At 51.4% G+C, this 14,711-nt stretch overlaps 1 protein-coding gene across 2 annotated transcripts in view; it reads right to left on the bottom strand.

Annotated features, from left to right (window-relative positions):
- The window catches only part of CCDC6 (coiled-coil domain containing 6), a 140,104-nt gene extending 126,655 nt beyond the window's left edge, over positions 1-13,449 (bottom strand). Inside the window, exon 1 of one of the 2 annotated variants that reach the window (XM_062213873.1) lies at positions 13,006-13,449. In XM_062213873.1, coding sequence (XP_062069857.1) covers positions 13,006-13,332 — 327 coding nt within the window. In that variant the 5' untranslated portion in view covers positions 13,333-13,449. The remainder of the gene's footprint in view (positions 1-13,005) is intronic. The other variant, XM_062213872.1, reaches the window with a different exon arrangement.
- Positions 13,450-14,711: the final 1,262 nt, after the last annotated feature.

Genomic DNA, 14,711 nt, shown 5'->3' on the forward strand with positions numbered 1-14,711 from the left:
AGTTAACACACCCTGATCCCTTTTCAGAGGAGGAGGGGAGGTGGCAGAGGGGTCAGCCAAGTTGCTCCAGGATTTTACAACTAGGAAGGAGCACAAGTGTGAGTCCTAACCCAAGTCTTCCTGGTTTGGGGGCTGCCAGGTAAAATACTGTTTCCCAGGTAAACTTGACTTTCCACCCAATGAGCAGCCATGTGTTTCAGAACAGGTATGTTCCATGCAACAGCTGGAATACACATGTAACTTCTCACTGCCACCCCACCCCCAACCCACACTGGTCATATAGAATTGAAATACAGCTATGCATCCTGTGGTTTTCTTTACTAACCTTACTAATCCTACTTGGTTTCCAACTCTCTCCATACACCAAGTTTTCCCAAAGACTTCTGGGGTGGAAAATTAGAAAAGAAAAAACAAATGAAACTGAAAGGAGGGGAAACTCAGAAGTGGTCCAACAATGAACACTACTCTGCCACTTCAGAGACGAAAAGCATAAAAACAAGAGCAGGACATTGAAAACCACAGAAAATGCACACTGTACTTTGGGAAACCAGTAAAAACCTCCTGGTTTTCATCTGTGGGCAAACAAGAGAAATCCAGTTCCCTTTCCACATCACCCACTAGGTACAAATGACCTAGAGCTGCCAGGCTCTGAGCCAAGGAAGAAGCCACCAAATAAAGGATTACTGTCATTAGCACTAATCTTCCTCACCTGAAAAAGAGCTCAACGGGCAGGCAGGTGCTCAGACAAGCAACCTGGGACGGAGGCAGAGAGGAAGCAAAGGCTCCATGTCCCTGATAAAAAGACCCCCACGTCCCTGATGGACAGGCAAGAGTACAACACAAAAGGGTGTTCCCCAGCTCAGGCCCGCTTAGGTGACTTGCTCATTCCCAATGCAAGGGGAGACCCAGAATGAAGCAAGTCCCCTTCTCGTTAGCAATTCGCCCCCTTCCCAAGGCCTTCCCATCAAGCCAATAAAATCAAACAGCATCCCACAATCTGCAGAAAAAATCTCCAGGCTACCAGGAGTTCCCCATAGTCAGAGAAAAACACTGCCTCCCAACAACCTGCCGCAGCTCGTGACCCAGGGCTGCGTCCTTCCACGCTGGGCTCAGTGTCACAGATATTCACATGTTGTTTCTGTTCTTTAAATCAGCAGCTAAGCAGCAGTGGAGGGAGGAGGGCGTGAGCCATCAAAGTCCACCTTCCGGAATCCGTACCTCATGAAACCAGGTCCAAAGTCACACATCAGAGAAGCCAGCTTTCAAACTCCTATCTCCCCGCCCATAGGGCCACAGGCAGGGAATTGGGAAAAGGCACACACTGGCTCCTTTTTCAAGAAATAGGGGAAAGAACTCCACAACAGACCTACAGGGGGAAAATCACCAACCCTACAGGCAGCCTGCCTGCCTTCTGCAGTCCTGTTGCTGTTGCACCAAAGCCCAGGAACTCCGCCAAGCTCCTCAGCATCCCAGAGGGCGGGAGACATGCAGGCCCTAAGAAGCTGGGCTGCGGGGCTCCGCAGCCTGAGGTCAACAAGGATACTTGGAGGCGCCTCAACCATCCTCCCCCAGCCTTGGCAAGGTTATTTTTTTCGACCATCACCTTACAGGGTTTCCTAGAACAGAACCGATACTGAAATGTGTTTTGGAGGACCATGGAAACTGTGTGAGGATGGGGTGGGGACCCATCGTCGTTAGCACCCACGTCTACGGGAGCAAACACGTTCCTCTGTGCTGTCTTGGTTGATCCTCCCAACAGCTGGATGGAAGCAAGATGTTTATCAAGCCCACGGGCAAGTCAACAGAGGCCCACGGGCAAGTCAACAGTGGCCCATGGGCTCTGACGGCAATGCAACCCGACTGGTAAGGTAGCTAGGACCTCAGCCGCCCAGAACCCAAGCCCTGCAGGGCCTGTGTGTCCTCTGCCCTGCCACATTCCTTCTACCTTAGCCCCATGGCCACAGACCAACATTGAGAGAAGGGGTGGGGCCGCCTGGGGGCCAGACACTAACACTGAAAACAATTTCAGGAGCATCCCTACAGGATACTGCCCAGAGATAAGAAAGGCCTACTGTCCTCTGCCACCAACACTGCTTAGTACTATCAGACACAGGTACCAGGCTAACACAGCAACGCAGCCAGATGCACACGGTGCATTTTCTCAGTTCCCTCTGCATGGGAAAGGCAGAGATGCTGCTGCTGCTCCCTGCCCAACCCCCACCCCGCCCCTTGGTGGGGCAGTGCCTGGGTGGAGCCCGAGAGCAGAACTGCCTCTGCTGCCCAGCCCCATTCTCCTCTGCACACTCAGGTTCTGCCTGGGAGTGGCAGCAGTGCCTTCTCCATGTTCTCCTGGGCTCACTCGTATTTATGCCTCAGTTTTGGCAAAAAAACAAAGCCAATGACAACAACAGCAACCAAAACCTCACTTCCTTCCGGAGCTGTCACTCTCTGGCCACGGCACCCGCTCCGGGATTGAGTCAGGGACTCTCCATTCCTTGGCCCCAGGCGAAGCTCACTCTGGTTGCTATGCATGGGCGTGATCCCTGGCCCACAGCAGATGCTCACTTTGTTTACTGACAAAAACCCGCTTTCTCTGTGCCCATCAGACTGTTTTTAAGTAGAGGCTGTAACCTAAGTTCAAAAGAAGAAACTCAATCCAGACTGGGATGGTGACACTCGGATGGCTATGCCATGGACAGAGGCGGCCATGCACATGGCTATACTAGACAGGGTATGTGAGTAGATGGAGCCCACTACTGGGGGCAGCAGAGCCAGAAAGGGGAGCATAAACCAGCTCCTAGGCCCCTTCTCCATTGCTGCTGCCTTCCCGACTGGGCGTCTGCTACCCTGGCAACGCTCCCTTAGGCCCAGCATCCGGAGACTCTGAGGAACAGTCGCCAGGAGATCACTCAGAGGAGGATGCCTTGGGCGAGGTAATGACAAAACTCTACCTAAATTATCTCCCACCTTCCCACAGGCTGTGTAGGTTCAAACCCCAGCCCACCAGAAAGCCACAGGGCCTCATGTGAGTTATGTGGCCTCTCTGGACCTAAACATCTAAGTTTACAGCAAGCCCAGTAGTAGCGGTCACATAGAATGGTGGCAGGGATGGGATGAGAGGATGGACGCAGACCTCTACAAGCAGTGCCTACCCCACAGTCAGCACTGGATAAATCCTGTTTATCCCAGCAACACAAAAAGATCAGTGGCTGCTGGGGGCAAATCACCTGCATCTCATATCAGAGCGTGTGGGTTCCAACCTCGGCTCGGTCTCCAATTCTAGCCCCCCACTAATATACACCCTGGGAGGCAGCAGGGATGGCTCAAGCCTTCGGAGTCCCCGACACCCACATGGATGACTTTAGATGGAGTTCCTGGCTCCTATGGCCATTTGGGGAGTGAACCCGTGGATGGAAAATCTCCCTCTATTTTCATTTGAAAGGCAGAGAGAAAGAAAATTAAAGTCATGGGGGAAAAAAAAAGATTTGGAAGTAAGACGGTGCTGGTGAATAAGAACTCAAGCTTGTTTTCCTTCAAACTTTCTTAAGCATAGCTTATTCAAAACACTGTCGAGGAAACTGAATGCCCACAGTACATTTCAGGGGGCACGCAAACATCCAGCCCAGCATAAAGACACCAGTTAAAGACAACCAGTAATTAAAGACACCTCTTGAGATATCTGCAGTGCATGACAGAGTTCCTGGGTTCAAGTTCCAGCTCGGTTTCTCATTCCAGCTTCCCGACAATGTGTACCCTGGGAGGCAGCAGGTGATGGTTCGAGTACTTGGGTCCTTGCAACCCACATGAGAGATCCAAATGGAATTCCAGGCTCCTGGCTTCGGGCTGGCCCAGGCCCAGCCGCTGTAGGCATTTAGATAGGAGATCTTTGTCTCTTTGAAAGAAATTTTTAAAAATGAAATTTAAAAGAAGCCATCATCTGTGAGGTATTTGGGCAAAGTCCTCTCTCTCCTGGAGGACAAGACCTCACTATGGGGGATTCCTTCTCCCAGCACACTTTAAACACAAATTAGGACAACAGGCACGCACCTAACGTAGATCAGGCCACAGGGCTAGGGCTCCATGTGTGTTTGTTAAGTGACAGAAAGTAACAATGCGGATGGTCATCAAACAATAAAAACTCAAGTTGGAGCAAGGCATCAACAGCTGTTACACAAAAATGTTTTAGGTTCCAACCTATAAATTTAACACCAGGACACTAAAAAGCAGTTGGCTGTCTTTGCATTAAGTTTTTCCTTTACAAAAAATAAATCTTCAAAGAAAATTTCATTTATTTATTTGAAAGGCAGTTACAGAGTGAGAGAGAGAGAAGAGAGAGGGAAGGAGGCAGAGTTCTTCCAATAGCCTGATTCACTCCCCCAAATGGCTGCAAAGGCCAGGGCTGGGCCAGACCAAAGTCAAAAGATTCATCCAGGCCTCCCACATGGGTGGCTGGGGTCCAAACACTTGGGCCATCTTCTGCTGCTTTTCCTTCCTTTAGCAGGGAGTTGGATTGGAAGTGGAGCAGCCAGGACTCAAACCAGTGCCCATATGGGATGCTGGCATCACAGGCGGCAGCTTAACCCACTACACCAGCCCCTAAAATGTTTCAGTCACTGGCAACAGAGGTTCCTCAGGGAGCGGGGAGATGGGGAGTTACTGTTGACCAAGTGCACGGCATGTGCCAGGGGTGGTGACAAACTCCTGGAAATGGCTATCGGCGATGGCTGCAAGACACTGCTGATGTACTTTATGCCACTGAAGTGTACACTTAAAAATGGCTAACATGGTCATTAGATCTTGTGTGTCTTTTATTGCAATAAAAAGCTGCAGAAGGGAAAAGCTGCTGGCCCTCTTGTCTGGCTATCTAAAGCATTCCTCAGGAATAGAGTACATGCAAAATGATGTGAAGGACTTCAGACACAACCCCTCACCACATAGTGACCTGGGCCCGAAGAAGGCCACCCAGTACTTTACTGAACACAGACTTAAAATGTGGCTCTGGTTAACAAAGACGCTAGGATCATCTAGTCGATTTTTTTTTTCTTCCCACGGAGTTCAGCGTCTCTATAATCTGGAGCTACTAAATGAAGCAGACACAATGTTTTGACTTAGCAAATGCCTTTGTTTGGATAAATTAAGGCTTGTCTCATGAAGGAAACCCTACCCCCCCACAACAAAAATCTCAGTAGAATAAAAGTTATCATTTGAGTTAGTATATTAGGCTAGCTGGGGGGAAAAAAAAGAACCCCACTTCCGTGAAAATTTCACGTGTCAATTAGTTCTGCATTAAATGTCAACTGTAATTATTTTCCTCTCAAAACGGTCCCTTTTAGCCCCTCTAATTCAATCTCACAAGGCAGATGGCACAAAAGACTCAAACTGTTAGCTTATGAAAGTGACACACGAAGTGTTTAAGGTAGGGAACTAGATTTCTAAGAACTTTCCCAGCCCACCTATAATCCATACCATTTCCATTCACTCACTCTCCACAGATTCTCTTTCGACTGTAACCTATGGTCTGGCTCAACGCCCCAGCTCTGCTCCCCCTCGTTTGATGTGCACTGCCGAGATGCCCGGGTGGGTATCAGCCAGACTGTTCTCTGGACACACACCCGGCACCTGCAGAGGCTGGACTAATCCGGACGATATGGAAGATCAGCCCAGTGCTTTTATAGAAAAACCTGAATTGGAAATTTTCTATTAAAAAAAAAAAAAAAAGATGTCTCTTATTAACTTTACCGAAGAGGTCTTGGTGCTCAGAGATCACCATTGGATCAGAACCATGGGTGTAGGTGGGCCTGAGTGGAACAGGAAGACCAGAAACACCATGTAAACCACATCAATCTCCTAAGAGTTGTGAATTATGAAATTAAAACATCAATGGCTATCTTTCCAATCATCACCACAGAACAGCAGAAATTAAAATTAAAAAGCCAGCTTGGGCCCCCTCAGCAGAGACACTGAGCAACACCTCTCTTGCTCGCTGCCTTATAAAATAACTCCAAGCTAATTAAATCACAAGTGAACACGACACATTGTTTCCCTTCCAGGTGTGCACTTGGACTAGCAAGGTAAAGTCACCCTCCATGGGTCGCCCCCAGCAGTCCGACCTCTCCTCCCCACTTCCACGTGTGCACTGGCCAGCAACCCTCTGGGCTGCGCTGTTTTTCCTCCAGCCGCAGCCAAGGCCAAGCTGAATGAAAGTCAAGTGCAACACTAGGCTGCTGGAGGAGCTCTCACATTCCTTTCGGATATTTCCGAGTATCTGGTACACAGTAGGCCGTGCATAAGCACTTGGAAGGCTGAATCCTGCCTATTTAAGGCTGTATTTATTACTTGCTATCTTGTGCCTTACTGAGGAAGCAAAGAGGGGCACTAAGAAAAAAAATTCCCAGCATTAAACAAATGAGTATTGTAACCATTTTTTTTTTTTTTTTTTGGACCACTAAATCGCATGCCCTAGGAGAGATCTGGGGATTAAAGAAAAGGCAAGGTTCAGTATAAATAACCCTCAATTGGTTGTTTTTTTAAGCATTCTTATCCCTAAAAGAGAATGTGCACAAAGTGATGGGATCAGAATCACAGCTGTGGGTGTGACAGCCAGGGGAGATAAGAGAACCTGACAATCCTGGGGGAACTGGGCAGAGTCCACAAAGTGAGCCGATCTCCTCAATCCTCCCGGTTCAACCCTCCAACAACCAGCAGGCTGGAACACACTGAGGCTGTGCTCACTGCCTTTGCCAGCTCCGACAATAATTCAATGCATCTAAAAGCAACAATGCGAAACAAACAACAACCAAAAAACACCTACCCACTGAGGAAGAAAGGACACGGCGGGGACATGAAAGGTTACTGTTACTCCTGCTCAGCCTGGCTGCGGTATAAAAGCCAGGATTAGCATTTCTAGGTATAAATGCAATTATCTCTGCAAGGCACCATTGAAGAGGGGGAACAACCCACAGAAGGCAAGCACACAATGCGACACTGTATCAACAGCCCACCTCCACTCTGCATGCCACACGCGGGCATGCAGCAGGACTCAGCAAGCTTCCCCACCCTGGTGGCAGATCTGCCCTCAGAGCTGCAGACCACCCATGCACCCCCTGGAACGGCCCATTATGGTTTTCCTGAGGGAGCTGTGAGACGCTGCAGCATTAAGGTCAGGGTCAATGCCTGGAACACTGTCACTCCTCAGAACCAAAGCAGCACATCTCAGCACTTCCAACAGAGCTTTTTCCTCGGAAAGCCTTGCTCAGAAACCTTTGAAAAAGTGAACCTGGGGCCTGTGCCGTGGCATAGCAGGTAAAGTCACCGCTAGCTGCACCAGTATCGGGCGCCAGTTCAAGTCCAGACTGCTCTACTTCCAATCCAGCTCCCTGCTAATGCATTGGGAAAGCAGCAAAAGATGGCCCAAGTGCTTGGGTCCCTGCACCCGCATGGGAGGTGCAGAAGAAGCTCCTGGCTTCATATCAGCCCAGCTCTGGCTGCTGCAGCCATTTGGGGAGGGAACAAGTGAATGACATAGCTGTCTCTCCTTCTCTCTCTATCTCTGCCTTTCAAATAAACAAATCTTTCCAAAGGAAAAAAAAAAGTGAACCTGAAGACACTTTGTCCCCTTTCAGATGAAATGTATCAGGAACATCCAGGTATAGCTACAAGGTAGCCTTCAACATCACCTACCACCAGAAGGCAAAGGCTTAGGGCAGGGGCTGAAGGCAGAGGTCCTCAAGTATACAAGGCAGGTCACCCACACAGCCATGCAGCCTGTTGAACTGCCCACCGCCAAGATGCTCTCTGCGGCTGTGGACACAAGGTTTAGGAGACAGTAGCAGAAAAAAACTCATACACGCCCAACGCCTCTGGAGCCAACTCAACAAACCTCTGAGTGTCTCCCGCATGCCAGGCACAGAGGAATGCAATCAACCAGGGAAAATCTGCCCCCGAAAGAATGTACACATCTACGGTGGAAGATCCAGGTGGTGGAGGGCGAGGGACAGATGAGCTCTATGGAATCCCCTATACCCAGACCCCAGTGTGTGGCAGAGGGGCTCCTGCCTGTGGGAGAGGTGGGGAAGACCACCCTGGAGAGGCCAGGAGTTACAGTGAAGGGAAGCTTCGAGAACTCACACCAGGTAAAAGTGCATGAGAAGAGTGACTGCAAAGCAAGCAGGTGCCGACCCAGCAGAGCCTGGTAACCCGAGGGAGAGCTCAGCTGGACCCAGGGGCAACCGGGAGGCAGGCCAAGTTTTTAAGCAAGCCAGGAGGACTCCAGATTTTCGCTTGGAACCACCAGTCTCTGGTCTTAAGGAATGAGAGGCACCACAAACCAGATACTACAGATTCTTTATTCTCCACTTCCAGCAAATAAGCAAGACTCACGTAGAAGGCTGTCATGCCTCCTCTAGGGTTTTTTTTTTTTTTTATTAAGTACAAATATGAAACACACAGAAGGTACCTACACATGTTAAAAAATTGAAATGCTATATGAAAACAGCTTCCTAAGAAGACTTGTGCACCGCTAGTCCTAACTGTGGGATCATACTTGCCTGAAAGTTGTGCCTAATGTTGGGTGCTTCAGTAATAATCTAAGAAGTATTTTTGCTCCCAAACAGGAAAAAATACAAAAGCCCAAGGCATCAGGCCTCTTTCTAAAGGCAATATAGGTCCGATAGCTTCAGAGTTGGCCAAAAAGAAGTCTTAAATTGTAAAGTACTGCATAGGCTTCCAGGGTAAATAACCTAAAATACACAGCAGTAACTAAATGCCTTTTATTGGTTAATGTAACCATTACATTGTTGATGTTTAAAATACCAAAGTTTTCTAATCATGCCAGGCCAACATGTTTTTCTCCTGGAATTCCAAAGCATGTTTGTATAATGAAGGAGTAATTTTTATAGACGCAAAAAGACACTGAAGTATTAGTGACTTATTATAGGCCTTAATTTCCAAACCAAAAAGCACACTGAAGGTCTGACCCCATCTAGGTGCATGCCATGGGAAACCAGCTGCGAATACCGGCCACCCGCTGAGCACGCTGAAGCCATCCAACTGCTGCCGACCATGGCACCTTGGCATCTCTGCAGAGGCCAGCACCCCTCGGCAGCCCGCATTGCCGCACGTCGCATAGCCCACAGCCACCATCTCACTCACAGGCCCTGCCAGACAGACCTGGCCTGACAGAAAAACTACTCAAAAGAGTGACTAAGCATTGTTTATTCCCTCCCCCCACCTAAAGAAATGATGATATGGAACGAGCAGACTCGTGCCATTGCTGAGTTAATGGGTGAAGTGGGACAATCACTCAAAATATTCTATTCTTCTCTAAGCCCCAAAGGAAATGTGCTGGGGGCAAACTAACTCCTTCACTCGTCAGGCACTTGTAGGCGAGGATGCGAGGCTTCCTCCAGTCCATTCTTCCACACAGTGGATGCTGAGCGCACAGATCCACGGACCCAGTCCTTCGTGAAAAGAGCCAATTCAATCACAAGCGCACACCATACCAGAAGAGACCACTGGCTCAAAGCTTCCATTTGTCTTTGGTCTTGGCTTTAAAGAACCCCGAGAGATCACTGCACACCTACTCAAACGGCCAAAATCCAGAACACCGACTACATCAAGTGCTGGGGAGGGTGCAGAAAAACCAATTCCTCTCACTCATTGTGGGTGGGAAGGCAAAATGGTCCAACCTCTTTGGAAGATACATGGGCAATTTCGAACCAAGCAAAACATACCCTGACGACACAATTCAGCCATCACGCTCCGCGGTATTTATCTGAATGAGCTGAATTCTTCTGTCTAGACAAAAGCATGCCCATGAATGTTTACAGCAGCTTTATTCATAATTGCCAAAACTTGGAAGCGACCAAGATGTCCCTCAGTGGGCGAGTGGATAGACTATGATACAGTCGAACAATGAAAGATTATTGAACACTAAAACAAGTGTCAAAAAAAAAAAAAAATCATGGAGAAATCTTCTGTTCTGAAAAGGCTGCTTCCTGTGTGATTCCAGCTACAAGTACAGACAATCTGAGAACGCCAAAAACTACGGAGAATAAAGCTTAGTGGTTGCCAAGGCTAAGGGGGAGGGACGATAAAGAGGCAGAGCACAGAGGACGTTCGGGGCAGTGACACCACCGCGTACGACAAGGCAGAAAGGCGTCACAATTCACTTGCCCAAACCTGCTGATGACAGGACACCAAGAGTGAAACCAACGCACACGGCAGACTTGCGGTGGTAAGGATTTGTCCATGCAGGTGCATCAGCTGTTCCAAGAGGACCACGCTGCTGCAAGATGCTGATGATGGGGAGGCTGTGCCCATGTGTAGCTGGGGAGTATGTGGGCAACTCTGCTTAATTTTACCACAAATTTATAACTGCACTAAAAAGGAAAAGTCTCCCCCCACCCCCCGCCAAAAAAAAAAAAAAAAAAAGGAAGCCAAAAGGGCACCTGTCTCTCCTCCAGGGTGTGGCTAAAAGGCAATGCACCTTCCTAAAGGAGCTCAAGGAAAAGGAATGACAGCCACAGTCACTTTTAGCACTCTAACTCAAGGCGAAATAGGAGTGTGGTGCCATCTTCTCTTCAAATGAACTCAGCCAGTGAAGAATCTAGCCAGGCCGTCACTTCACTAAGACACAGGCCTTCTCACAGACTTCCTAGGCGGGAAGGGAGATGCTGAAGGCAGAGTTGTCAGGGATTATACAATCTACCTTTGACGTCCACTAAGAGACGTCATCCAGCCACTGGCACATTTCATGGAATTCCATGCATTCCTGCTCTCAAATGACAGGCCAGGGAGGTCAAGCCCAACCCAGTACCACCTGGAGCCTCCATACCTCCATCCGATCTCTTTTCTGCATTTGTCATTTAGCTCCCAAGAGGCACTTACCAAATACTAGGAAACCAGGCAACTCAGGAGCACTTCTATCTGTCTCCCTGAATAGCAGTCAGAGGTACAAGAACAGAGAAGCTTCTGGTAACTATACACGGTCATCTAGAACAATTTAATAGCTTGACTTGGCAGGGCCACAGGACACTCCACAAAGTACATTCGTTTGGGCATCAGTTGTAGGTGAGGCCACGCTAAGAAGCCAGCACCTTACACGCTCCTCGGGCCAAGTCTGATCAAGGCCTTTGATCTTACACACCAGCAATGCCACGTGTGTTCCTGCAAAGCCAATGTTTTTGTGTATCATTTACAGACCTACTTCTTCTATGGTCCAAGTGTCAGACAGACAATCCTTTCAGTCTCCCCACCTCCCATTCCTCCCTCCCAAACAAAAACAGCCTGTATTGCTCCCTGTATGCATGAGGCTACAGACTCTGCCTTGGATAAGGCTGACTACTGTCCAAGGCTCACTATCTCCAAGAGAGGAACGCTCTCACTAACTCACACCCTCAGCAGTCGGCCTCCACCGACTTCTCCCTCTTCTCCAAAACCCCCACTGGCCAGACACACCTCTCGCAGACAAGAAAGCGACATTAGGAGGCTTGGAAGTGGCTGCCTCTGCAAATTCTCCCCCCTTGCTACCAAAAAGGGCGCTTCAAGGACTTGATAGTCCGCAGACCCACAAACAGAGCTCCCGTTTCATTCCCCAGGACTGGATCTGAGCATGCAAAGTGTCTTTCTCTACAATCAATTGCTATTCAGCCTGCCGATCACACAGAAACTCTGGTGGGAACCTGCTTTGTACAGAAACCAATTCCTCATGCAGGAGCCAGCCCTAGGGCAACACACACACACTCCTCCAGTGAAGACTTCTGCCTGGCACCCTCGCACCCCAACCTTGCCCCATTTCAGCTCCAAGGTGTGCTCCCTGATCCATCCCCAAATTCAGCCCTCCTCCTCCACCTGCAGGTTCAGTGCAAACAGCTATTGTGCGACAGCCACGGTGATTTAGCCCCTGGATCTCTTGACATTTTCTTCTCTGCTCCTGGCTGGCAAACTGTTTTTGATCAGAAGGGGAATGTCTGTCCGGGGATTGTGAACGACATGGTGAGCTGGCAGGGACATCAGGCGAGAGCACACAGAGTACTTTTCTCAGTTAACGTTTCGCCTCATCACGGCTATAGTCGCCTTTCTAGAGGCCTCTGCACGGGGAGAGGAATCTACACACCCAATCTTACCCTCTCCTGGGGAGCCTCCAGGGCTTGGTTAGAAACAGACGGCGTGACCTGCTCTGGGGTCCACTCTCCAGCCCCGAGAGGCCAGATACTACTCACCACTCCGCCACCCACGAAGCAAAGACACGCACCTCTTGCTCAGCAAGGGTGTCACAGCTGCTACCCTTCGCTCGGGTTTCTGCCCCAACCCCGGGGCCGGGCCAATGTGAGATGCTGCGCTCTCCCCACTGTGCACCGCCCACCCTCCCATCCCCAGACGAAAGGGCTTCCAACGGAGGTGGGAGCTTTAGCTCCGGCGGCACCCGCCCTTCTCTCTCGATCCTGGCCCGAAAAACTCCACTTCCCGGATTCCCGGCCACACTCTCCCGCCCCCTCCCTGGGCGATCCGGCAAGCGCCGTCCCGATGCCAGCTGAGTGCCCAGCCCAGCCGCGCACCCCGAGCCAGGCCCCCGAAACCGGCCCCAGCTTCCTCCCTTGCCCCCAGCCTGGGGCTCCCCCAGATTCTGGACGCACCCCCTCTGACAAGCTGGGACTGAAAAAAATTAAAAAAAAAAAAAAGTCCCACCCCGCCCCCCAGCCATGCCGCCAGCCTCCAGACCTATCCCCGGAGGGGCCTCCTCCCCAGAGCAAAAGACAGCCTTGAGTGGCTGCCCCAGGAGTCTGCCCCCCACATCCCGCGAGGGTCCAGGGCCCCCGGCAGGGTCAGACCCGCGTGGCCGCCAAGGGACACCTCCCTCCCCCGCCCCCACCCCCGAGGCCAGCAGGTCTCCGCAGGGAGTGTGCTCGCCGCGGGTCGCCGCGGGTCGCCGGGGGTCGCCCGGACCCCGGGGCGGGCGGAGGTCGGCGCTGCGGCGCACCCCCGGGGAGGGGGGGGGTCACTCACGATGGTCACGCTGGCTTTGCGCAAGTCGCGGTTCTCCTCCTGCAGCGCCTTGCACTTTAGTTTGTAGGTCTCCAGCTCAATCTTCAGCACCTTGTTCTCCTGCTGCAGCGAGGCCAGGCGGTTGGTGAGCTCCTCCAGGCGGAACGGCGAGATGACAATGCCCCCCGACTTCCCACCGCCGCCGCCTCCCCCGCCGCCGCCGCCGCCACCGCCGCCACCGCCGCCGCCGCCGCCCGAGGTCGACGAGCAGGACGACTGCATGGCGGCCGAGCTGCTGCTGTTGCCCCCCGCCCCGTCCGTGTCGCTCTCGCTGGCGCTGTCCGCCATGGCCGCGGCGGGCTGGGGAGAGGAGGAGGAGGTGGAGGAGGAGCAGGGAGGCGGCGGCGGCGAAGGCTGGGCTGCGAAGGAGTGGGCGCCGGGCGAGCACTGGGGAGCGCCGAGCTGGGCGCCTGGCACCAGGGCGCAGACTCGGAGCGGCGGCGAGAGAAAGAGAGGGAGCTTCCCGCTGCCAAGGGACCTCCTCTGCCAGAGAACAGAGACCCCGCCCGGGCTCGGGCAGTATTGCACTGGGGCTCGCTCCAGCCGGGCCTGGCGCGCTCGCTTAGGCCGCCCTTGCACTGCGTGCCGAGAGCTCAGGGACCCGCCCGCCGCCGCCGCCGCCGGGCCGGGGGACACGCGGGCCCCGCTGGTGCGGGAAGGCCGGGCCGGCCCCTCGCCGGCGGCTCGCGGGCCGCACGTGTTCCGAGGGAGGGCCTCCGAGCCCCCTGACCTAAGCCCACGACCGCCCAACCTCTTCCGGGCTCGCGCCCGCTCCGGGGAAAATGGAAACCAGTGCGCCGGCCGCCTCGCAGGTGCTGGGGACACGTGGAAAGGTCAGCCCGGCTCCGGCATCCCGCCCCGGCCGTGCGGTGGCCCCATCTTCCGCCGGCTGCCCGAGCGCCTGCCTCCCCCTGTCTGTTTTCGCGCAAACGCGCAGTTTGAGCTTCGTGAACGGAGTGCTCGGCTTTGGATCGAGCTGCGGGCACAGAAAGTTCGGCGAGGAGGCTGAACGCCGTGGAACAACAGCAGCCACAGGTTAACCTTGTTAAGAAGGAATTTGCAGGAGACGCGCACCGCCCTCTAATAATCTCATCCACCACACTGTGCTCAATTGTTTAAGCAAGGTGCAAGTCTTTTTTTTTTTCGCTTTGCATCTTGCAAACAGTTCCAGCACGTCACACAATGGGCTTAAGACACTAACAGTAGTCCAGTCCAAAAACTAAAAGAGAAACATTGTGTGGAAGGATTGAAACACATCTCTTTAAGTGCCAATTTTCCAAAGTAACTGCAGACATAACATTATAATACACAAGTACAACAACATCAAACCTTAGGTAGAAATCAAGCAAGCTAATTACTCTCATGTGATCTAATTCAGGGTTCTAGCTTTGAGGCATTAAAAAAAAAAATCCAAAAATCAGATGTTTTTATTCCTCCTCCCCCCTCCCAAAGAAAGGCTCGCAGGAAATTGGTCCAGCAGGTGAGATGATTCTACACACTTTACCCTGTTGACACAAAACAGCTTTCACTTATGTACAAAAATTAGAAAGTGAAACTGACCAGACTAATTTTATTATCCAAGCTTAGTCAAAGGAAGAACAAACACATGGAAACAGAAAAAAAACAACACATTTTTAAGTGCAAAATTTTTCTTATTGCTTTGAACT

Source organism: Lepus europaeus, chromosome 17 (genome assembly GCF_033115175.1).
Source record: "Lepus europaeus isolate LE1 chromosome 17, mLepTim1.pri, whole genome shotgun sequence".
Lineage (NCBI taxonomy): Eukaryota > Metazoa > Chordata > Mammalia > Lagomorpha > Leporidae > Lepus > Lepus europaeus.